The sequence below is a fragment of the Chiloscyllium plagiosum genome, unplaced genomic scaffold (assembly GCF_037043375.1).
Source record: "Chiloscyllium plagiosum isolate Xiang-an unplaced genomic scaffold, Cpla_swu_hap1 HiC_scaffold_1, whole genome shotgun sequence".
In the NCBI taxonomy this organism is placed as follows: Eukaryota; Metazoa; Chordata; class Chondrichthyes; order Orectolobiformes; family Hemiscylliidae; genus Chiloscyllium; species Chiloscyllium plagiosum.
This window is the reverse complement of record NW_028270139.1, coordinates 94,091,869-94,118,619: the sequence shown is the minus strand read 5'-3', so window position 1 is coordinate 94,118,619 and position 26,751 is coordinate 94,091,869. Positions and strand designations below refer to the sequence as shown.

The window sequence follows — 26,751 nt, the reverse complement described above, 5'->3', positions numbered from 1 at the left end:
CTTTAGCCTCGATCTGATCAGAATCAGGTTAGAGCACTGCTGGATGGCAGTGGTGTCAATGCCATTCTGACTAACCAGCAGGTTGAAGAAGAAACCACCAAATACTGTTACCTTAGTAAGTGTTTGTGATTACTTTTGGACAGTTTGACTCAATCTTATAGAAGACCAGGACAAATCTGGCACCAACATCCTGGGCAATGCAACAAATTTTATTTGTTTTTCTCACAATCTCCATCAGACACCAGCAGCTAAATATAGAAATGGGAGAGGCACCCATCTCTGTTACTCATGAATTATATCAATGATTTGGGAGGAAGTGGACAGAGATTAATCCAAGTAAGTTATTGAGCGGAATTAAATAATTGGAGGGGAAGGATGGTGAGCAGTAATTAGATGGCTTTATCAGTGTATCAGATCATCTGACACTGGGATCTAATGGAAGAACGTTAATCCACCTCAGCCTTACATCTGTATGTGGTGTTGCATAAAGTAATAGTTGTGAAAAGCATTAATCTGGGAGTTAAACTGAATCTTTGCCTCTTTGATATATAGCTCAGCCACTCAGGTAGTCTTAAGGGGTCTAGAAGAGTTCTGGTAGTTGTAGTTAAGAGATGGTCAAGTCTTCTACTCTTCAAATTACTGTCTGAATAGTGTTTCTATCCACTAAGTTGTAATAAACTTTATCTTGTGATCTAAGATAAGTTCCGCTTCTGCAATGCTTATTCATGGCTCATCCTTCACCACTAACGAGTAGAAAGTCCTAAAACCAAAGTACGAAGAAGGATTGGTGACAAAATTCCAACTAATTCTCTTCCCCACATAATGGATTGGAGGCAATGTAATTGAAAATTATGGTGGCACAACTGAGAGGCCAGCAACATTATACGTTATGAAGGAGGGTCACTAGAGTTGAAACATTAACTCTGTTTCTCTCTCCATATATGCTGCCAACCTGCTGAGATTTGCCAGCAATTTCTGTTTTTGTAACATCACAGCTATGATCATCTCACTGAATGTCTTTGATTAAAAATCCATCTTAAAAGGCAGGCAGCCAACATTGTCCTTTAAACTACTTCCACTGAAATAATGAGAACCAGTCAATTAACTTCTGGAAAATCTATTAGTATTTTCTTAATTTCTCAGACACTTTGCCCCACATCTTCCAGCCTCTGGTTGGTCAGAGTCAAGACATTCCCTGAAAGATGCACGCAGGTTCTCTCCGAAGACCCAACCAACAAATTATGAGGTGATTATTTGGAAAGTTTGAACTTTTGATGGGCAAGTTCCCAATGTGTGGAACTCTACCACAAAGTTCCCAAATCTAAGGTAGCGACTTCAGGTGATTTTGTATTGTTTACCCGAATTGATAGCTAGGAAACTAGCTTTAACTCCTCACCAATAAAACTGACCAGCCTCCACATCACTCACGCTGACACCACAATCACTCCAGGCCCATCAACTCCCTGACCCCCTAACATCTCCTAATCCAATCTGACTGGACGTCGAGCTACCTATCTGTGCACCCACTCTGCCACCTTTTCCGCCCTGCTCATCTTGCCATCTTACCCTTTTGCCACTCAACCCACCTTACCAGTCTCTCCTTTCTCTACTACAACAAACATCCCATTAAACGGTAAGACATAGGAGCAGAAAAAGGCCATTTGACCCACTGTGTCCATGCCGTCGTTCAATGAAATCATGGCTGGTCAGATAATTCTCAACTCTACTTTCTTGCCTATCCCCATGCTCACTTAATTGATCTCAAACTTAGTCACTAACACATTAAAAAATTGCTTGATGTCTCAGTGGGTTAGGAAATTAGTACATTTTATCACAATATGGCTGCTTTAAGAAGGAGGCTTTTCCAATGTCCTCCGGTGGGAGGATTCAGTTGGATTAAAGATACACTCTGCCTTTCTGAGGCCCTCAGCATCAAATGTTGGACCCGAAATTCAGAGGACAGAAGGAGGGTAAAAGCGTGTATGTGAGAGCAGTGATGGTGATTGCTGCTCTTGGAAGATTTTGCCATTGGCTCTGCATCTAGAAAGTACAAAAGAAGTCAGCTAACTTTCCAGAATCCATTTTGTGACAGTTATTATGGTTATACATGTTATTTCATGTTGCCTTCAGACTTTACAGACATGACTGTAACAGTGTTCCAACAGCTATACCAGTCACGTTAACTTGTACCATATTTTGGGATGATGTATACTAATTTATTTTAATAGTTAGCTGTAAGGAAATCACCTACATGTACTTACAACAGCCAGTGGCAGCCTATGCTTTCAATATTAAGCTGGGAGAAACATGCCTGAATATGCAATTGCTGTCATTCATCCGTATCCACGAGGGTTCCATTCCTGGAACCCCGTGCAAAAGATGAAATTTGAGAATGTGGGCATTGTTAAAAAAAAGATTGAAAATTGTGGGCATTGATTTTTGTTGTTACTTACTTTTTGACATGGATGGGCGAATTTGCAACTTGTGATTTTGCAGATACAGAGGATTTCCTGTAACAGAAACAGAAATTATTGGTGAAATTCAGTAAGTCTGGCAGCAACTTTGGGGAGAAAGCAGAGTTAAAGTTTCGAGTCCAGTGAGTCTTCACCAGAACTCGAAGAACCCAACATCTACAATTCTTTGTTTTATTTTAGATGCAACTAACAGAACTGGCCCTGACATGAATCCAGTCATAAAATCTCGACCTTGGTATTTAGTCATTGCCAAGTTTGCTTTTTGAAATGGAAAGCAGCAGAGAAGTTTGAAACAAAATGTAGCTTCCATGCTTGTGATTAAGATTGAAAGGCTTTATTCTGCTTCAGGCATTTTGCATATTACTTTGCTATTTCATGTCTATACCTGCTTAAATCTAAGCAAGCGTTATTCTATCAGTGATGGTAATTCAGGTGATATGACTGAGACATTTCAAAACTCTGCTCAGTCATTAAATTGAAAATGTGTTGCTGGAAAAGCGCAGCAGGTCAGGCAGCATCTAGGGAACAGGAGAATCGACGATTCGTCGATTCTTCTGTTCCCTGGATGTTGCCTGACCTGCTGCGCTTTTCCAGCAACACATTTTCAGCTCTGATCTCCAGCATCTGCAGTCCTCACTTTCTCCTCAGTCATTAAATTGCACAACATGTTTCATTTTCACTTCGGCAGCTATAGTGTATCTTGTGCAAAGGTAACCATTGTTGAATATTTAGGGAGGAAAAGTGCAATAACAAAAACAAAATACTTTAAGAGTACAGAAATAATTTCTCGGAAGGACCTTCCAATGCAGTACATATTTTACACTTGTAATTAAAGTGTGAAATTAGTTTTTGGTGATAGTACAATAAAGGGCAACAGAGAATCCAAAATGGCTCAGTAAATGCATGGCAAATGTTTTTATTAAACATATTTTCATTTAAAAATAGACTTTTTGATATTGCAACAAATACAAAGCAATACAATTCAAAACAGTACAAAGAAAGAACAAAAAAACTGCACTCGTACAAATGTTTAAATCTTTCTATATACAAAAAAAACCCAACTAAATAAATAAATAAATAATAACTAATAAATAATAATAATATGACTCAGCAAGACAAACACTAGCTCTCGAACATTGAGGGCATTCATTTACACATATTCATACGTTTGCCGTTCCCCTTCTCGGGCATGGCCAATTTTACACCTTAATATATTCTCTCTTCTGCTGAAGTCTTGGACAAAGGTGGTTTTGGGGGGCTGCTGTATGGCTAGACTGATGCCTTGGGCATCCTGATCCTGCCCACCAAGGCTGATAGGGCCAGCCAGAGGTTTGATACAAACTGCTGTTCTCAGAGTGGGATGTATCAAACACAAGACCACAAGCTGTTACCATTTCAGTGACTCTGGAGCTGCAGCCCCACTGGTCAGTTGGATAGTTAGTATCTTTTGAAGAAATGGCAAAGAAGATTGATTAAGGGAGAGTGATGGACATTGCTTATATGGACTTCAGCAAAGTGTTCAACATGGCTCCACATGGTAGACTGATTAGCAAGGTTAGATCACATGGAGTCCAGGGAGAGCTTGCCATTTGGATACAAAGTTGGCTTGAAGGTAGGAGGTAGAGAGTGGTAGTGAAGGTTTGCTTTTCAGACTGGAGACCTGTAACCGGCAGTGTGACACAAGAATTGGTGCTGGGTCCACTGCTTTTTGTCATGTATATAAATAATTTGAATGTGAATATAGGAGGTATGTTTAGTGAGTTTGCAGATGACACTAAAATTGGTGGTGTAGTGAACAGTGTAGAAGGATATCTCAGAGTAAAACAGGATCTTGATCAGATGGGCCGATGGGCTGAAAAGTAACAGATGGAGTTTAGATAAATGTGAGATGTTGCGTTTTGGAAAGGCAAATCAGGGCAGGACTTATACACTTAATGGTAAGATCCTGGGGAGAGTTGCCCAACAAAGAGACCTTGGGGTGCCAGTTCATAGTTCCTTGAAAGTGGAGTCGCAGGTAGATAGGGTAGGGAAGAAGATGTTCAGTACACTTGCCTTTATTGGAGTGCAATGAGTACAGGAGTTGGGAGGTCATTGTACAAGGCAATGTGAGGCCATTTTTAGAATACCACATGCAATTCTGGCCTCCCTGCTTTAGGAAGGATGTTGTGAAACTTGAAAAAGTTCAAAAAGATTTACAAGGATATTGCCAGGGTTGGACGGTTTGAGCTAAGGGAGAGGCTGAATAGGCTGGGGCTGTTTTCCCTGGAGCATTGGAGGCTGAGGGGTGACCTTATAAAATCATGAGAGGCATGAACAGGGTGAATAGCCAAGGTCTTTTCCCCAGGGTAGAGAATCCAAAACTAGAGGGCATAGGCTTAAAGTGCGAGGGGAAATATATAAAAGGGACCTGAGAGACAACCTTTTCAGGCAGAGGTGGTGAGTGTATGCAATGAACTGCCAGAGGAAGTGGCTGAGGTTGGTACAATTACAACATTTAAGAGGCATCTAGATGGGTATATAAATGAGAAGGGTTTAGAGGGATATGGACCAAGTGCTGGAAAATGGGACTAGATTCGGTGAGGATATCTGATGGGCTTGGAGAAGTTATACATCTCTATCCTGTACATCTCTATGACTATGACTCTATAATGGCAACCAACTAAATCTGTCCAACTGTGAGGCATAAGAGTAGCCAAAGTCTCAAAATTTCAATCCTTTGTATTCCAAACTGCCCTGAACTGAGCCCATGGCTGAAGTTTGTATTTCCATTGAAGTGAAGGCATTGCCTAAGTACGAGTTGGCTCCTAACTGCGCTCTAACTACATGCTCAAGTGACTATTCCTTTTGCATACCACCTCTTCTAAGAGGATTCCTAGGTCTTCTTCTAAAAATGGTGCAACATTTTGGTGTAAAAAGGAAAGTACAGGAAAAGCTCACCATGTCTGGTAGACTTAAAGAGCTGAATTTTATGTTATTTCACAATATCCAAGTTGCATTGAGTGTTTTGTTGCTTTTTCACCAGCAAGTCTAGCAAGGTCTCTTATCGTATCATACCAAGTGCACCATATTAAATACCTACCCTGCCTATGGTGTCCTTCATTCTGATTCTAGCCCTATCTAAACATAAACTGTTCCCAGAATGACTCACCACTCAGTCAAAACCCCCCAAAGACTGGCGTCCCATCCATCTGTACCATCTTTAAAATCCACTGTGTATGTGGATGAACACTGGCATTCCAAAGCTGGTTGCTTGTTGAGGGACAGATTCTGATTATGGCAGAGAAGGGGAAATTGGCACTGTGATCCTCTGACACAGACCTGGGATCCTGGTTTAGTGGGTGGTGCAAAGGAAGGTCATTGTCTTCCTGAAGGATAGGCAGAGGAGATCACACCTCCAGACCCTGGCAGCCTGGTCAGAGGTTACCACTCCGATCAGTGTTATCTCCACCTTGTGAAAATACAGCCACGACTGGCATAACCTTAAAACCTTCTCCACTCTGATAGGGTAAGAGCCGCAGTCTGCCACCTGACCCACCTCCCACCAAGACTCACACTCTACCTCTCTCACTACATCCTTCATCACCTTCCCCCACCCACTCTCATACTCCTCTCTCACATCACTAACCCATTACAGCTTTTGTGCAGACACTTGTGGCCTTCCCCTTATAACATCTGTATTCTTTTGGAGCCTCTGTGTCTAAACGTCTAGCCGTCCACAACCTGTTCAGCAATGTCTGTGGCAGGGGAGATGCAACACACAGAGGAAGTGGGTGACGGGACCAAAAACAGATGTTGTGAGTAAGTAGGTAACTGAGTGAGCACGATGACAGCAAGTGAACAGTCCTGAGATGCAGGCCGGCCCGTGAGTTGAGTGCCCTTCCCTGCGGACACAATGTCCTTGCAGCAACCTTTAAATGCTGGCGGCTAGGGCCCCCAGTGCCGCTAGTGCACCCTGCTAATGCTTCGGAGAAGTGTCATGATGGTCTTGGTGGGCTGGCAGATGCCAATGTCTGTGAATGAAGGAGGCATGAGGCTGGTGCTTGTAGATTGAGCTGCAGTTTGATCAATGCAACATGGAGGCCATCTGGGGCAGGCAGTGAGCTGCATCCGCCAGGGACTCACTCTGGCTTCCACATTGCGTTTCCTCAACGTTTAGCGAGCTTGGGAAGGAAGAAAGCTGAATATCAATGATGTGGGCTTGGCCAAAGTGTTTAACAAGCAATAATCCCCTTGAACTGGCAATCTGCCACTGCCTTGAATGAAGGTGGTTGAGACGGGTCTAACTGGACTTCTCACCTGACCTCTCAGTATAAACCCACATTGCCCCACCCCTGTAAGATTTGGGTCAGATTTTGAGTCCAAAAGGACTCTTCTTTGGAGAGCAGCTCTTTGGTGACTAGTTGCTTGGTCATGATGTCTCATGGAAGCAGCTGGCTTGTGACTCATCTGAGTTCTGGAAACTTCTCTAGAAGGTGGGAGTGTCTCAGATGGAAAGATATTGAGAAACAAAACAATCACTGCAGTTTCCCCTTGCTCATTGCTGGAAACCAACTGAGCTGATCATGAAGCCTGTATTTTCAGAGGCACAAAGAAGCTTGAATGGTGGTATGTAAGCAGAGTTTGCAACTTGTCAACTCTCATGGGGTGCCATGAAAATGTTACCCAACCTATACATAGGTGAATGTATATTTAAAGCAAGAACCAGCAAACCTCAACTAGAAGCTTACAATGGCATGATTATCACTTAGTGAATAATATACATCATAATGATGGATGGTACTGGTGCTGGAGGAATTGGCTGCCTTTTCATAGAGTCATAGAGTTCTACAGCATGGAGACAGGTCCTTTGGCCAAAACTGGTCCATGCCGACCAAAATATCCATCCATGCTCACCCCATTTCCCTGCACTTGGCCCATATCCTTCTAAATCCTTCCTATCCATGTATTTGTCCAAATGCATTTTAAACGTTGTTAATTCCTGATGAACAGCTTATGCTCAAAACGTCGACTCTCCTGCTCCTTGGATGCTGCCTGACCGGTTGTGCTTTACCAGCACCACACTTTTTGACCCTTTTAAATGTTGTTAATGTACCCGCCTCAAGCACTTCCGCTGGCAGCTCATTCCATATGCATACCACTCTCTGTGTAAAAGAGTTACCCCTCAGGTTCCCTTTTATTTTTTAACCCTCTAACCTTAAACTGATATCCTCTAGTCCTCAATTCCCTAATCCTGGGAAAAAATTCACTGCATTCACCCTACCCATCCCTCTTATGATCTCATACATATCTATAAGATCCCCTCTCAGTCTCCTACTCTGTAAAGAATAAAGTCCCAGCTTGTCCAATCTCTCCCTATATCTCTGTCCATTGAGTCCTGGCAAGATCCTTGTAAATTCCTTTTATGCTCCTTCCAGTGTAGTAACATCCTTAACTAAAGCAAGGTGTCCAAAACGGAACACAATTTTCCAAGTGCGGCCTTACCAACATCCTGTACAACTGCAACATAATTTCCCAACTTTTACACTCAATGCTCTGATTGATGAAGGCCAATATGTCAAAAGACTTCTTCACTGCCCTGTCTACCTATGACTCCACATTCAGAGAACCATGCACCTGAACTCCAAGATCCCTCTGTTCCACTGCACTCTTTATGGCCCTATCAATTCTCATGAAACTCCTACCTTGATTTGACTTTCCAAAATGCAAGACCTCACACTTATCTATATTAAACTCCAACTGCCATTTCTTGGCCCACTTCCCCAGCTGATCAAGTTTGTGCTGCAATTTCTGATAACCATCCTCACTATCCACAATACCTCATATTTTAGTGTTATTGTAAGCAAACTTACTAATCATGCCTTGTACATTTTCATCCAAATCATTGATATAGATGGACCCAGCACCGACTTCTGAGGCACTCCACTAGTCACAGGCCTCCAGTCCGACAAGCATCCTTCCACTATTACCCTTTGCTTCCTATTATCAAGCCAATTATGTACCCACTTTGCCAACACTCCCTGGATTCCATACAACCTAACTTTCCAAAGCAGCCTACCACGTGGAAACCTATCAAAGGCCTTACTGAAATCCATATAGACTATGTCTACTGACCTGCCCTCATCAACCTTCCTGGTCACTTTATCAAAGAACTCGAAAAAATGTATGAGGCGTGATATCCCACACACAAAGCCATGCTAACTACTGTGCTTTTCCAGTGCCACACTTTTTGACTACTCCTAGTCAAACACTATCTTTCCAAATGCATGTATATCTTATTTCTCAGAATCTTCTCAAGTAACTTACAAATGTTAGGTTTACTGGTCTATAGTTCCCAGATTTTTCTTTGCACCCCTTCTTGAATAAAGGGCACAACATTCGCTACCCTCCAATCTTCTGGGACCTCACCCATGGCTAATGATGAGGCAAACATATCAGTCAGGGCCCCCGCAATTTCTTCTCGAGCCTCTTGCAGTGTTCTTGGATATATCTGGTCAGGACCAGGAGATTTATCCACTTTCATACATTCTAACACTTCAAACACCTCCTCTGCTGTGATATGAACTGTCCCCAAGATACTACCACTACCTTCGCCAAGTTCCCAAGTCTTTATGTCTTTCCCCATGGTAAACACAGCGGAGAAATATTAATTGAGGACCTCACTCGTCTCCCGCGGTTCTACGTATACATGTCCACTTTGGGGAGTCCTATTCTGTCTCTGGTTATTTTTTTACTGTTAATATACTTTAAAAACCTCTTTGGATTCACCCTAACCTTCTCAGCCAAGGCTACCTCGTGCCTCCTTTCCGCCCTCCTGATTTCCTTCTTCAGTAATCTCCTGTATCCCCTATATACCTCCAGGGATTCCCTTTGATCCCAGATGCCTCTACCTGAGCCATGCCTTTCTCTTTTTTCTGGTCAAAGCCTCAATATCCCATCCCCTCATCCAGCATTCTCTATTCCTACCAACCTTGCCCTTCACTCTACAGGAATATATAGACCTTGAACTCGAGCTATCACACTTTTAAAGGCCTCCCACTTGCTGGGAGGTCCCTTTGCCTGCAAACAAACCACTCCAATCAACCTCTGTAAGCTCCTGTCTAATTCCATCAAAATTTGCTTTGTCCCAATTAAGAACTTGAACTTGTGTATCAGTTTTGTCACTCTCCATAACTATTTTAAAATTAATTGAACTATGGTCACTCATCCTAAAGTGCTCCCCATTGTCATCTCAGTCACCTGTCCTGCCCTATTTCCCAAGTGTAGGTCGAGTTTTCCTCCAGCTCTTTCAGGTCTCCATTTCATCTCACCCTCATAAGTCCCTTTCACCTCTGCAGCACTCACCATACACGAATGAAGGAATGATTTTATTGTCATGTTTATTGTATGATGTGAAAAACAGTAAACTGCAGTGAAAAGCTTTTCTACCGTTGCCAAGATCCAGTGACATATTGAACAGTTTAAGAACAAGAATAAAAAGAAAGATAAAGCTTAAAGAGAGTCCATCAATCCTGAACCAGCTTATCATCTATAATGCCTGCACCAACACCCATTTGTCTAGACCTAATCCAATCAACGTCAAGGTCGCTGATCTCAGGCTGGAGCACTGAGCCCACTAACATCAGAGGAGAAAGTGAGGTCTGCAGATGCTGGAGATCAGAGCTGAAAATGTGTTGCTGGAAAAGCGCAGCAGGTCAGGCAGCATCCAAGGAACAGGAGAATCGATGTTGGGCTTATGCTCGAAACGTCGATTCTCCTGTTCCCTGGATGCTGCCTGACCTGCTGCGCTTTTCCAGCAACACATTTTCACCACTAACATCAGAGCCCCATCTCTCGCCATTGAGCCCACCTCATCTATATCGCTGTGTTGCCCTTCTGCCAGTGCTTCACCATCAACGTTGGACCCAATCCTCAGGTGCCATCACCTCTGCCAATGTGGCAGCCGCTAATCCTAATGCCAGGTCCTGTGCTTGCCACAGAAAACTAAGTTAGGGCTCACTGCTGTCCGCTCCTGGCTCACTTGCTGCCAACACAAGTCTGCGCTGGGGTCCCTCATCTCTGCCAATGCCATCCGAGCACGGGAAAAGAGATCAGTCAAGGAAAAGAGAAGAAAAGAAACAAGAAAAGCAAACGAAAAGTGGTCAGAGCAGATGAGCTCCAACTCAGGAGCCCTGTCCTGCTGCCATCTTGAAGATATACATACTGAAGGATGCCATCCGCCTTTGTACTACTTTGTACTGAGCTACCTGCTGCCTTCTGTAACTCACTCACCATTGGAACACAGTTCCACAAAGGTGCCCCTGCAAACCACTTCCTGAAAGATGGTCCTGCTGCAGATTGGGTTTGTGGCCTGAAAATCACCCAGGAAAATAAACCTAAGGTTTGGAATGTCTACTTTGTTACTCTAAAACTAACTTACTTCCATTGCAGCGATTGTACTCAGGGATTTTCTGTGCTGCTCTTCCAGCCTAATGAGTCCTAATGGCCTTATTTTCCAACATTATGGACATGGAAGAAACACATGGCCAACAGCAGAATCTTCCTAGCCCTATGCCCAAGTCCACAGGACCGTCTCTGTGCTGAGAATCGCTTGGAGTAGAATGAGCTTGCTAGTCGGGGATGAAGTACGAGGTATAATGTGCAAGCATGCTGTGTAGAAGCATAATCTGGTTAAACATTTCAACCATATGATGGCAGAAACTATAATGTTACTGCCAAAGCTTGGAAAGACTATTACCACCAGTTCAGCAAGCTTCAAAGAGGCTTGTGTGTGTTGTGACTCTAAGTTGGGTTCTGCATTGAACTTGACAGGAAAGCAATTGCTTTTTTCAAAAGCTTGTTTTTCGAACATCAATAGAAGGGTTTTCAAATAAATTGCTTCTGCCTTCAGCAATTCTATTGTTCTCCTGTTAAACTTTTCCTCCTCATGAAAAGATTCCTCAGAATGTAACCCTTCAAACAGCATTCAGCCACCACCCCATGTGTCTCTTTAAATTTCTTTTTATACCCACTCACCATGCAGAAGTCTTTGAAACCTTTCAGCAATTAAACGACGCTATGTAATTGCAAGTTAGATTGCTGTGCATTGAACAACAGAACTGTCCAATGAAAGAGGAGCTGGTTAGCTCTTTATACATGTGTTTGCTCTTTGAAAGAACAGCTGTACTTAATTCGAAATTGCTTAAGTTCATCCGTAACCCTGTAAATTTGTTGTCCTCAACTCCATTTCATTTTAATTAATAGAATGAGAATCTGCTAGATTTTTAGGAAGTTTGCTCCAAATTTCAACAAATCTGAGTGAAAGGAATTCTCCTTACCTTCTCTATAGATATTTTGCCAATGATTTTAAATCTGTGACTTTGAGTTGTTTTTCCACTCACTATAGATTTCTCTATTCAGTCTATCAGAAACTCTCATCATATTAAAAGCCTCTATGTTTGACTTTGATCTCTTTTATAATGAGAACAATACTAATTTTTCCAACTTTTACTCATCGCTAAAATCTGTCTTTCCTAGTAATATCCTGGACGACTTCTTTTGAAGGCTTTTCAAGGCAAGAATTGTGTAAACATGGAATGTTAAAAGTATTATTTTGTTTTCTTGGAGAAACTAGTTTTAGTGTTAATTCCAGTCGATTCATAACGATACTGCTCATGTCACTATTACATACCTGCAGCGGGAAACAATTAGCTTCATCATTAGCTGCTGAAACTGTTTGAGATATCTTACCTATCTGAGCGAGATTGGACATTTTTCAGGATCAAAAGTGACTGACCTTAGGCTCATTCAGGGGTTTGTGTGATTTACAGGAGGAAATGATCCCATCAGGATAACCATTACCCCAAGGTTGGTTAAAATGTGCTGTAATTCAATGTCAAGTTTACATGGTGAACAAATGGCTCTGGTGCTATTTTTCAAATTGCTGATAAGCTGAAGCTTATGGTGAGTGACCCAGAAATCCCCAAGTATATATTGACTAGTGAAAGCAGGCTTGTGGTAGATAGTCATTGGAAGACCTCTGACCAATTTCTCAAGTAGGATAACCAGAAGCTCATTTGACTGCTGCATTGCAAAACTGAATGGGTGTACACAATGGAGTTTTTAAGACTTGCAAGGATAAAGTATAATTTTTTTATTCCACATGCATTGGTATTCATGAGTTCTGAGTGTAAGACCAAAAGCTTTGACATAATGTGTATTTTTTTTAAACAAGTTTAATTCGTATTTGTAGCTCTTGTCCTTCTACTTACTTATTTCTTTGTATTTATCAAAATAATCACAATATCCACTCCTGAGTTTTGAATGCATTCATAAACCTTATTTTGTTTTAACCTTGAAGTATTTACTGTGAGCCATTTTTTAAATTGGATTTGACATTGGGAAACACACCACCATCTATTTTGAAAGGAAAAAGAAATGAGAAAAGCAGTAAAATTACCTGTGCTATAGGCAGAAAAGTAGAACAGTATCACAGATTCACTACAGTGTGGAAACAGGCCATTTGACCCATCGAGTCCACACTGACCCTTTGAAAAGCATCCAATCCAGACCCACCCTCACTATCCTGCATTTCCCATGGCTAATCCACCTTAGCCTGCACAACCTTGGGCAGTTTAGCACTGCCATTCCACAAAATCTGTCAATTTTTGGACTGTGGGAGGAAACCAAAGCACCCAGCAGAGACCCACTCAGATGCAGGGAAAACATGCAAACGTCGCATAGACAATTCCCCAAGGCTGGAATCAAATCCAGGTCCCTGGTGCTGTGAAGCAGCAGTATTAACCATTGAGCCACTAATGCCACCCTGTAAATTAACAGTAAATTAATTCAATTCCTCTCTTGTCTGTAACAGAACAAATTTTATTTTGAATGTGCAGTATTGTATTCCAAAAAATTTCAAATATGCTCAAGACCAAAACAGAAATGGTGTGTTTTTGATTAGCATGTCCTGTGATTCATTCCAGGAGAGGGCAGACTTATAACACAAATTGATCTGAAACACACTGCACAATGTATGGCTGTGGCGAATTTTATTTACTTCTTCATGAAATATAGGCACGGCCAACATTTGTTGCCCATTCCGAATTGCTCTTAAGCTGAGTGGCTGGCTAGTCCATTTCAGAGGGCAGATAGGAATCAACCACTTTGCTGTGGGTCTGGTATCACAGGTAAGGATGGCAAATCTTCTTCCCGAAAGAACATTAGTAAATAAGATGGGTTTTTAAAACCAACGATGATAGGCCTTGTTGTCATCGTATCCCGAAAGCAACATCCTGAGCCACTGGAGCATTAGTTCAGTAACATTACTATCCTATCCAACCATGACCCTTGTTGAAGATTGCATTATTTCAATATAAATTCTTTGAAATTGAATATTTGCCACTTTGGACAATTTCTTAATTATGTCAGAAATTACCATTAAAGGAAAATCTATGAACAAAACTTTCAGCTCATAAAGAATGAAGGAAATTGCACATGGATATTAATGCTCATATGCTGTGAATTTTTACCACTGCCTTAAAGTAGCATGTTTTATTAACAATTACAATCATAAGCCCACAAGAAATAGGAACAGCATCATAAGCCCACAAGAAGTAGGAACAGCAGTATGCTCTGTGGTGGAATAATTGATGGAATAACTTTTCAAAAACAAATTTTGAGCGTGGTTTTGGGTATCTGGGCCAGCACTGCATCTGCCTGCTCCTTTCACACCAAGCGGTTTTGTTCACTGAGCAGATATTATTCACATTTCCTTTAACTGTGCAAAAAACAGGACACTCAGTTGCCACAGCGATTTATCCAGTATATTAAACTCGGATGTGCTGACCATGTCCTGGTCACATTTCAGCAGCAAGCTCTTGAGCAACAAACTTAACCACAAGAAGAATCAGAATTTGTCAGAGAACTTACAGCTAATTCGGTGTTCATTCTTCCCAAGCAGGAATGACTAAAGCTTGGAGCTGGAAGATAAATTCCACAAATCATTGGTATTGCCATTGGGGTATGCAAAAATACAGGAGGGAATATGGTTTAAGTTTTTTAAATAAAGGGATGTTTGGATAAAGTAGTACGCTTAGATTGTAACTGCAAATTAAAGAACCTGAAGTGAAAATTGCTGTGTGGCATGATCCTGTAACATGTGGACACGTAGCAAACTTCCCTGTATTAATGTTTTTGCTTGTAATGTATGGTTAGCACAGTTTTTGTATTTTTGATGAGTTTCATTGCTTACTCTGGGATGTCTGCAAAAAAGACATGCATTCAATAATGAAGAATTTTACTTTGTTGTGACACCTATTTCATAGGTTTTAGCATCCACTTCAAGGTTTCCTTCCAGCAGGAACGGAAGGAAGGAAGTTAAAGCTGTAATCTGTTGCTGTGTGTCCAAATATTCCACACGGGTACAGACACATTTACAGACTGCAGCCCTGACACTTTGCAGTGACACAAAAGTTCAGTTTGGTCTGTGCTGCTCTGTCCCACAAAAGTGTCATTCAGGTTACTTGTCAAAAGGTATTGACATGTATGAAACGTCCACAGAATCTGCTTGCAAAATGGAAGATGATGGGAGAACTGAGGTTAAGTATCATAGTAATCCAAACTGGCCAATTTCTGTACCAGATTAAAAACTACAGAAACTAGCTCCCAGAGCCTGCTTTCATTTTACTGATAGAATCTCCAGAGTTTTCACATATCCCTTCATAAGCAATTGTGACACAACTAAACTCAACATGTTTGTAATACCGAAACCTTACTGGGGACTTTCCATAATTGAGACAATTCCTTCATACGCTAGCTGCATGAATGATTTAGTCGTGACAACAGAGCTTGTGTTTAACTAGCCTTACCAGTCTTTAACGGGACTACAAAATGGGGTGGCTATCCTTATTTGTTAGCACCGTGATGCAGACAGTCCCACTCCAAGTGAGTTGGATTTCTAAAGTCCTTGCCTAATTCAGACTCTTGGTCCTTTAAAAATGGAAATCAGGTTTCATAGAGAAACACAGCAACCCTACAGTGTGGAAGCAGACCATTCAGACCATCAAATCCACACCAACCCTCTGAAGAGCATCACACGCAAACCCACCCCTACCCTACACCTATAGCACAGCATAACCCACGGCTAACAGTGTACTTCCCTGGACACTGTGGACAATTTAACATAGCTGATTCACCTAACCGGCATATCTTTGGATTGTGGGCAGAAATCCACACAGACGGTGGGAGAATGTGCAAACTCCACAAAGACAATCGCCCAAGGGTGGAATCAAACCTAGGTCCCTGGTGCTGTGAGGCGGTAGTTGTCACAACTGAGCCACAGTGCTGTCCTGCTGTGGGTTATGTGATGGAGCTCAGCCATTTTAGGAAGAGACAGGTTAGAATCTGCACAGCTGAATTAAAGCTAATGGGAATGAAATTCAGGAGAAATGTAAAGTGGGCAGCTGATTTGTTATCTCCTGTGATCATTGCAAGGCCAAAGTCCTCTGTGTGCCAGAGATAGAGAGATCATCATTGATGTGTAACAGGGTCAGGAATCAAGGTGCAGCATGAAGCTGTAAGCAGCTGATGAGATTTATCATTTGAACATTTCCAATTCTTGATAAACCAATTCTTCTGGTGAAAACACATCCTGCATGATACAAACAGATTTTCTTTTAAAATCCCAAGGAATAAGAAACCAGTATATGCTTTGTTGATAGTTTAACCAGCCAGTCAGATTCTCACAATCGCTGTCATCATTTCACTCTTCATATGGAAAATGTCTGTTTACAAAATGGAACAGAGGTAATGATTAACTCTACAAGCCAGAGCCAGTACTTCAAATAGTTTGTGCAACAATTATTTGCTGTTTCTACATTTGAGGTTTGTCACAGCAAACAGGATACAGATTGTCCACAAATTCTGTTACTGAAAAACAAGAACACACAGAACTTAGTAAAACCCGTTATGAATAAAACCGTCAGCCCCTCAAGTAAGTTTCCCAAAGAAAATGTGGTATTGCTTCACCTCATCCTCAGTCTGTGCCATTTTTCTCAGAATAATCGTGATCAAATTCATGTCAGAAATGATGCAATGGGGTTGTGGCAATAGATTAGTAATCCAGAGCCTCAGGCTAATGTTCTGGGGACATTGGATTGAATACCACTATGGCAGTTGGTGACTTTAATAAAAACGTGGAATTAAAAGCTAGTCTTCTGGCAAACATGCTATTGATCATTATTAAAGTCTACTTAATTCACTTAGGGGAGGAAATCTGCTATCCTTACCTGGTCTGGCCGACATGTGATTCCAGACCCAGTGCAAGGTGGTGGACTATTAAATACCCTCTGAAATGGCCTGGAGAGATAGGCTAGAGAGGGCTGATAGGGATGATGCAATAACTAGCAGCTGTACTTATTCAATACTGATGTGAGAGAAGTTGGATCCGGTTCATGGGCCATGGGCACCAGATTTGGGAAAAGTGGAGTTTTCCCACATTGTATTCCATCTGCCACTTCTTTGCCCACTCTTCTAACCTGTCCAAGTCCTTCAGCAGCCTCCCCATTTTCTCAACACTGCCTATCCCTCTACCTATCTGTGTATTATCTTCAAACTTAGTAACAATGCCCTCAGTTCCTTTGTACAGATTGTTAATATATAATGTGAATAATGTGGTCCCAACACTAGTCATCGGGTGCCATCCACATTTTGCATTCTGCCAGTCAGTCAATCCTCTAACCATGCCAGTAGTTTGCCCTTAACACCATAGGCTCTTAAGTTATTTAGCAGCCTCCTCTTGTGAAATGTTTTCTGGAAATCCAAATAGATCACATCCACTAGCTCATTTGTCTAACATGCTCATTACCTCCTCAAAGAATTCTAACAGATTTGTCAGGCATGACCTCCCCTTGACAAAGCCATGCTGACTCAGCCCTATTTTACCATGCACTTCCAAGTACTCCACAATCTCATCCTTAATAATGGACTCTAAAGTCTTACCAACAACTGAGGTCAGGCTAACCGGCCCATAGTTTCCTGTCTTCTGCCTCCCTCCCTTCTTAATCAGGGCTGTTACATTAGCCATTTTCCAGTCCTTCCTGACTCTAGTAATTCCTGAAAGATCACCAATAATGCCTCAACAACCTCCTCAGCTAACTCCTTCAAAACCTTGTGGGGGGGGGGGGGGGGGGGTAGTCCATCTGGTCCATGTGATTTATCCACCTTCAGAACTTTCAGCTTGCTCTGTACCTTCTCTTTAGTGATGGCTGCTGCACTCACATTGCCCTCTGACTCTCGAAGTTCTAGAATGCTGTGAAAATTGATGCAAAGTGTCTATTCAGTTCCTCTGCCAATTATTTCTTTCCCATTACTTCTTCCCCAGCCTCATTTTCCAGCTGCGCAATGCCTACTCCTGGCTCTCTCTTACCTTTTATATATCTTAAAAAAAACTCTTGCAATCTTCTTTTATATTATTACCTAGCTTACCCTCATAACTCACTTTCTCCCCACTTATTGCCTTTTTTGTTATTCTCTGCTGGTTTTTAAAGGCTTCCCAATCTATTGGCTTCCTACTTAAATGTCGCCATTGTATGTTTTTTCTTTTGCTTTTATACTGTCCCTGACTTCCCTTGTCAGCCATAGTTGCTTCATCTTCCCCTTAATCCTCCCCTTCATCTGGACTGAGTGCAGTATCTTAAGCCTAAACAAGGGCAACAATGGGGGCATAAAACTGAGCTAGTTGAATTGAACTGGCATATTAGACTAGGTGATTGATCAATAGAGACACAGTGGCAGAAATTCAGTAGGATATTTCAGAATATGCAGAAGTTTGGAAAAGAATCACATTTCAAGAAAGAAAACTAAGCAAAGATGATTGGTTGGAATATAAGAATAGCAGATAGCAACTAAAATAGTAATCACGAGGAAGATATTAGATTTGAGTGGAAGCTAACTCAGAATGTAAAAACAAATAACACAAGTCTCTACAAGTAGTTATAATGGAAAAGGGTAAGGTAAATGAGTGGAATAACTCCACAGAGAATGGCATCCCATCACCAAGTCACCTTTTATTTACACATAGAAAGTCCTTAACACAAATCCAGCTGTCTCAGAGCCCAGCTCTCAGAATGAACAAAACCGCTGACACTCCTGTTTATATCTGTCAGCCTGGCCTCCCCGACTGGACTAGGTTAACGAACCCAATTAGGGAACTCATATATTCTATGAGGTCTACCTGACTCTACACTACAGTGGGCATTGATCCTCTAGAGACTAAGAATAGGGAATTAATAGTAGATTATAAGGAAATGGCAGGGGAAGTGAACAAACGTTTTGTTTCTGTCTTTATCATTGAGGATGCAAAAGCATTCCAGTAATAGCTGTAAAACAGGAAATGGACAGGAGAGGGCAACTTAATGAAATCACAATCACAACAGAAGTTGTACTCAGCAAGCTGATGGAACCGCAGGCTGACCCATCTCTGGGTCCAGACAGACTTCATCCTAGGGAGGTGGCTAATTTTATTTTAAATTCACTGATGGGATATGGGTGTCACTGACTGGTCCAACATTTATTATCTGTATCTAGTTGCCCTTGAGAAGGTGGTAGTGAGCTGTCTTCTTTTACCACTGCACTCCATGTGCTTTTGGTACACACACAACACTGTGAGAAAGGGAATTCTTGGATTTTGACCCAATGACAGTGAAGGAATAGTGACATATTTTCAAGTCGGGATAGTGGAGACGATCTTGCATGTGGTCGTGTTCCTATCTTTGTTCTTTTAGATGGAAGTGTTTGTGGGCTTGGAAGGTGTCACCAAAAGATTTTTGGTGAATTTCTGCAGTGTATCTTGTATGCAGTACATATTGCTGCTATTAAGCATCAATGGTGGAGGGAGAGAACGTCTGTGGATTTGGTGCCAAAGAATCAGGCTAGTAGGTCCTAGATGGTGTCAAGCTTCCTCAGTGTTGTTGGAGCTGCCCCCATCCAGGCAAGTTAGAAGTATTCCATCACATTCCTGACTTGTGTCTTGTAGAGGCTGGACAGATGGAGTGATGGGTAGTAAGGAGATGAGCTGCTCACTGCAGTATTCTGAGTCTCTCACCTGCTCTTGTAGCCAAGTGTATGTCTAGCTAGCCTAGTTCAGTTTTGGATCAATGATAAGCTCCAGGATATTGATAATGGCAGATTCAGTGATGGTAACACCATCGAACATCAAGGAGCAATTGTTAGATTGTTTTTTATTGGAAATGGTCATTGTCTAGCATTTATTTCACACAAATATTACTTGCTATATTTTAGACCAAGCCAGAAAATTGTCTATGTCTTGTTGCATTTGAGCATGTTGCATTTGACTATTTCTGAGGAGTCACGATGGTGCTGAACATTGTGCAATCATCAGCAAACATCCCTACTTCTGATCTTATAATGGAGAGATGGTCATTGATATCTCAGCTGCAGATTTGGACCTAGAATAGTACCCTGAGGAATTCCTGAAGTGACATCCTGGAGCTGAGATAACAGATGTTACTCCAACCAGCAGAGAATTTTACCTGATTCCCATTGACTACGGTTTTGCTAGGGCTCCTTGATGCCACACTCCATTAAATGCAACCTTGATGTTAAGGGCTGTGATTCACCTCTGGAATTCAGCTCTTTTGTTCATGTTTAAACCATGAGTTCAGGAACTGAGTAGCTCTGGTGGAACCCAAACAGGGCATCACTGAGCACGTTATTGCTGAGCACATGCTGCTTGATAGCACTGTTGATGACAGAGAGTAAACTGATGGGATGATAATTGGTTGGGTAGGATTTGTCCTAATTTTTGTGTACAGAATATACATGAGCAATTTCCACAATGTCAGTTAGATGGCAGTGATGGAAGAGCTTGGCTAGGAATGTGGTACATTCTGGAGAACAAGTCTCCAGTACCATTGCCAGAACATTGTCAGGACCCATAGCCTTTGTAGTATCCCATACCTCCAATATTGCTTTCACATGGAGTGAATCAACTTGGCTGAAGACTATATGTGTGACTCTGATGGCCACTACAGGAGGCTGAGATGGATCATCCACTTGGCGCATCTGGCTGAAGATTGCAGTGAATGCTTCAGTCTTATCTTTTGCATTGATGTGCTGGGCTCTTCCATCATTGAGGATGGGGATAGTTGTGGAGCCTTCTCTTTCAGTGAGTTATTTAATTGTCCTCCACCATTCACAACTGAATGTGGAAGGACTGCAGAGTTTAGATCTGATCCATTGGTTGTGGATTACTTAGCTCTGTCTATTACTTGCTGCTTATGTTATTGGCACACAAGTACTCCTAGGAGAAGGTGAGGACTGCAGATGCTGGAGATCAGAGCTGAAAATGTGTTGCTGGAAAAGCGCAGCAGGTCAGGCAGCATCCAAGGAGCAGGAGAATCGATGTTTCGGGCATGAGCCCTTCTTCAGGAATCCTTCCTGAATCTTTCCTGAAGAAGGGCTCATGCCCGAAACGTCGATTCTCCTGCTCCTTGGATGCTGCCTGATCTGCTGTGCTTTTCCAGCAACACAGTTTCAACACAAGTACTCCTGTTTGGTAGTCTCACCAGATTGACATCTTATTTTAAGGTATGCTTAGTCCTGCTCCTGGCATGCCATCTTACGTTCTCCATTGAACCAGGGTTAATCTCCTGGCTTGATGGTAATGTTTGAGTGGGGGATAAGGTGGGCCATAAAGTTGCAGTATGATTCTGTTATGCAGAAATGTTGAAACTATGAGCAGGAGTAGACCATTAGGCCCTTTGAGCCTGCTCAATATGATCGCAGCTGATTTTCTATCTCAGTGCCATATTCCTGCTTTCTATCCATACCCCTTGATACCTTTAAAATCTAAAAATGTATCTGTCTCTTTCTTGAATATATTCAGTAAATCTCAACCAAAACCATGAAATAATTTCAGCTTTAACAAGAGTTGAGGTTTCTTTAAACCAGGTAATGTCTGGCTCGGTCCTTTTCAATTTCCTCTATCCTCCCTAATTTTGTTCTCCACTTTATCCCATTTCTCACCAGATTCCTCAATCTACAAATAACTTTACAGCATGTGGCTTCACTTGACTAAGTGGTGTTTGAGAGTGTGGACTGCCTGCTGATCAATGGTTTGGGTCATTGTCACTGAATATAGTGGAGAACACACTCCATGTCCAATTCTGTGCCCTTACCAGTTAGGGACCACTGAATCAGGAACAACAATCTGCATTTACACCACATCTCTGACTTCATTTAAATAGTTTGGGAAACTTTACAAGAATTGTTATTTAAAAATATATAATTTTGACACTGAGGAGAATCAAGAATGTGTGCCTCAAGCTCCGAAAAAGCATTAGGTTTTAAAACATAATTCAAAAGGAGAGAGAGAAGTGAAAGCATTGAAAGAGGGAATTCCCGAAGCAAGATAGCTGGAGACACAGACACTAAGGGTACAGAGGTTAAAATTAGGAATGGGCAGGAAGCCAAGCCTGGAGAAGTGTAGAGATCTCAGAAAGTAATAGGGCTGGAGGAAATTACAGAGATGGGAAGATAAATAAATCTTTTAGAACATAGAACATAGAAGAATACAGTGCAGTACAGGCCCTTCGGCCCTCGATGTTGCGCCGATCCAAGCCCACCTAACCTACATTAGCCCACTATCCTCCATATGCCTATCCAATGCCCACTTAAATGCCCATAATGAGGGAGAGTCCACCACTGCTACTGGCAGGGCATTCCATGAACTCACGACTCGCTGAGTAAAGAACCTACCCCTAACATCTGTCCTATACCTACCCCCCCTTAATTTAAAGCTATGCCCCCTTGTAATAGCTGACTCCATACGTGGAAAAAGATTCTCCCTGTCGACCCTATCTAAACCCCTAATCATCTTGTACACCTCTATCAAGTCACCCCTAAACCTTCTTTTCTCCAATGAAAACAACCCCAAGTGCCTCAGCCTTTCCTCATACGATCTTTCTACCATACCAGGCAACATCCTGGTAAACCTCCTCTGCACCCGTTCCAGTGCCTCCACATCCTTCCTATAGTATGGCGACCAAAACTGCACACAATACTCCAGATGCGGCCGCACCAGAGTCTTATACAACTGCAACATGACCTCAGTACTCTGGAACTCAATTCCTCTACCATAAAAGCCAGTACGCCATATGCCTTCTTCACCGCACTATTTGTTTATCTCCCTGGGTATACAAGCAACTGTTGTGACCATACAGTGTGCAAAAACATCTGCAGTCTTTCTCCATTTAAGCATATTCAGCTCCACTATTCTTCCTGCTAAAGTGCATAACCCCACATTTTCCCACATTATATTCCATCTGCCAACGTTTTGCCCACTCACTTAACCAGCCTTGTTCCTCTATAGAGTCCCATCTTTTCTGTGTCATTTGCAAACATCATTATAGTTCATTGCTTCTGTCATCCAAGTCATAAATAATTGTGGTTCCAGCATTGATCTTTGTGGCACACCACTATTACAGTTTGCCACCCTGCAAATGCCCCCTCACCCCAACTCTCTGTCTTCTGTTAGTTAGTCAATCCTCTACCCATGCTAATAAACTATCCCCAACACCAATGTCATTAAATTGGTGCATTAAATTGTCTTATTTGCAATACCTTATTGAACAAGTTTTGAAAACCCAAATATATAATATATCTGCCTGACTTCCCTTTATGCATCCTGCTTGCTACCTCCTCAAAGAACTCCAACACTCTATAATTGTCAGGCATGATTTCCTCTTCATGAAGCCATGCGGACTCTGCTTGATTGTACTATGCAATTCTAAATGCTCCATTATTACATTTTTATAAGGGAGTCTGAAGTTTTCCCAATGGCAGATCATAGGCTAACTGACCAATAGTTTCTTGTATTTTGTCCAACTCCCTTTGAAATAAAAGTCTTACATTGGTAACTTTATAATCTTCTGGAGCTACTCCCCTTTAAAATGCTACAATGCAACCCATCAGGTCCAGGGGATGCATTGCCCTTCAGCCACATTTGTTTCCCTTGTATTTCTTTTCTACAATAGTTACTATTTCTTCTCCCCACTCTCACTTTATTTTTGGAATGCTGTTAGTGTCGTCTGTCATGAAGACTGATGCAAAGTATTTATTGAACACTTCTGCTGTTTCCCAGTTCCCTATTCCCCAACCTCATTCTCTAAGGGGCCTATGTTCATTTTGGTCTCTCTCTCTTCCTTTTTGTATATTTAAAGAAGCTTACAAAAAGGAAGAGAGAGACCAAAATAAAATTCACCCTAGAGAATTTTATATTACATATTTACTATTATACATTTTTATATTACTTGCTCATTTGCCCTTAGAAAATGTTTTCTCCCTCTTTACTTTGTTTCAGCCACCTTTGTTGACATTTTAAAAATTCTCAATTCCATGGCTTACCACTAATATTTGCTAGATTCTGTGCTTTTTCTTTCAGTTTGACATTATCCTTAATTTGACATTATCCTTCAGTTTGACATTATCCTGGTTATTCATGCTTCGGCCATTCCCTTCCCAGAATCAGTCTTCCTCACTGGGCCTATCTTTCCTGTTAGTCGTGAAATATTTTCTTAAAAGTACATTACTGTTTCTCAACTATCTGTTCTGCTAAACTCTTGTCCCAGTCCACTATAGCCAACTGTACTCTCTTCCAATTAAATTAGCCTTATTTAAGTTTAGCACAGTTGTTTCTGACCCAAGTTTCTAAGTTTCAAACTGGATGCTAAATACTACCATATTATGGTCAATGTTCTCTTGAGGATCTTTTACACTGAGATTATTTATTAAAGCTGCCTCGTTAAACATCACCATATTCAAAACAGCCTGATTCCTGGTTAGATCCACAACATGTTGTCCTAGGAAACTATCCCAAATACACTGCATGGGTAGGCTTACAAAGGTCTGAGGTTATGGTGAAATGTGCAGCAGAATTGGGCAATAATTATCACAGGTGGAGGGCAAAACATTGAATGTTTTCAAAAGGCAATAGATATAGTTCTTAGTGCTAAAAGAATCAAAGAGTATTAGGAAAAAGCGGGGCTAGGTTACTGAGTTGGATAATTGGCCATGATCATATTTAATAGTGGAGCAGCTTCAAAGGGTTGAATGGCCTACTCCTGCTGTTATGTTTCAATGACAAATTAAACTAGCTCAGCAGGGGCGAAGGGAACCTGAGGTGTAGTTCCACTGCACTGGAGGATGAGACTAGGGAGGGCATGGACAGGATTTCAAGATCATAGGAATGTGCTGGCAGACAGCAAGCTGGTTTGAAGTGTGCCTACTTCAATGCCAGAAGTATCCGAAATATGGTAGGTGAGCTTGCAGCATGGATAGGTACCTAGGACTTTGATGTTGTGTCTAATTCGGAGACATGGATAAAGCAGGGTGAGGAATGGATGTTGCAGGTTCCAGGGCTTAGATCTTTCATTAAGAACAGGCAAGGCGGTAAAAGAGGGAGAGATGTGGCCTTGTTAGTCAAGGATAGTATACCAGTGGCTGAAAGAACTTTTGATGAGGAGTCATCTACTGGGCTGAGGTTAAGAAACAGGAGAGGAGAGGTCACACTGCTGGGAGATTTTTATAGGCCTCCCCAGACATCCAGGAAGGTGGAGGAGAGGATTGTAAAAATGATTTTGGGTAGGAGTGAAAGGAACAGGGTGGTCATTATGGGGGACTTTAACTTCCCCAACATTGACTGAAAATGCTATAACTCTAGTACGTCAGATGGATCAGTTTTTGTCCAATGTGTGCTGGAGAGCTTCCTAACACAGTATGTTGAAGGGCCAACAAGAGGAGAGCCTCACTGGATCTGGTGCTTGGTAAGGAACCAGGTCAGGTGTTTGATTTAATGGTAGGTGAGCACTTTGGAGAGAGTGACCATAATTCAGTTACGTTTAGTTTAGCACTGGAAAAGGATAGGTACATGCCACAGGACAAGAATTATCAACAGGGCAAGGGCAATTATAATGCAATTAGGCCAGACTTAGGACGCATACAATGGGGTAGCAAAATGCAGGGGATGTGGACAATCTAAATGTAGAGCTGGTTTAAGGAACAAGTATTGCATATCCTTGATAGGTATGTCCCTGTCAGGCAGGGAGGAAGTGATAAGGTAAGGAAACCGTGGTTTACCACAGAAATTGCATCTTTTGTTAAGCAGGAGAAGGAGGCTTATGTGATTGTGAGACAAGATGGTTCAGATGAGGCGATAGAGAGTTACAGATCAGCTAGGAAGGATTTAAAGAAAGAGTTGAGAAGAGCAAAGAGGGGACACGAGCAGTCTTTAGAAGGTGGAATAAAGGAGAACCCTGAAGCTTTCTATAGGTATGTGAGGAATAAAAGGATGACTAGGGTAGGAACTGGGCCAGTCAAAGAAGTGGGAAGTTATGTGTGGACCCTGTGGAGATCGGAGAGGTGCTAAACAAATATTTCTCATTGGTTTTCACTCAGGAAAAGGAAAATATTGTCGAGGACAAGAATGAGATATGAGATATTAGACTATAAAGGATCGAGGTTAATAAGAAAGAGGTGTCATCAATTCTAGAAGGAGTGAAAGTAGACAAGTCTGGATGGGATTTATCCGAGGATTTTCTGGGAAGCTAGGGAGGAGATAGCAGAACCTTTGGCTTTGATATTTGAGTTGTCATTGTCTACAGGTTTAGTACCAGAGGACTGGAGGATGGCAAATGTTGTGCCCTTGTTCAAGAAGGGCAGTAAAGATGGTCTAGGTAAAGAGCAGTAAAGATAGACCTGTGAGCCTTACATCTGTTGTGGGAAAAGTTTTGGAGAGGATTATAAGAGATAGGATTTATAATCATCAAGCAAGCAACAGTTTGATTTCAGATAGTCAATATGGTTTCGTCAAGGGCAGGTCATGTCTCACAAACCTCACTGAGTATTTTGAGAAGGTGACCAAGCATGTGGATGAGGGTAGGGCAGTTGACATGGTGTACATGGACTTCAATAAAGCCTTTGATAAGGTTCCACATGGTAGGCTATTGGAGAAAATACAGAGTCATGGGATTGAGGATGATTTAGCAGTTTGGATTAGAAACTGGCTTTCTGTAAGAAGGCAGTGAGTGGTGGTTGATGGAAAATATTCAGCCTGGAGTCCGGTTACTAATGGTGTGCCACAGGATCTGTTCTGGGACCATTGCTGTTTGTCATTTTTATAAATGACTTAGATGCAGGCATAGATGGATGGTTTGTAAGTTTGGAGATGGCACTAAAGTCGGTGGACAGTGTAGATGAATGTTGCAATTTGCAGGGGGACTTG

At 41.8% G+C, this 26,751-nt stretch overlaps 1 protein-coding gene across 1 annotated transcript in view; it reads right to left on the bottom strand.

Moving 5' to 3' along the window:
- Positions 1 to 26,751, bottom strand: part of LOC122549302 (interleukin-6 receptor subunit beta-like) — a 144,698-nt gene that overhangs the window by 67,009 nt on the left and 50,938 nt on the right. The window contains exon 2 of the mRNA XM_087989035.1: positions 2,454 to 2,510. Coding sequence (XP_087845161.1) covers positions 2,454 to 2,510 — 57 coding nt within the window. The remainder of the gene's footprint in view (positions 1 to 2,453; positions 2,511 to 26,751) is intronic.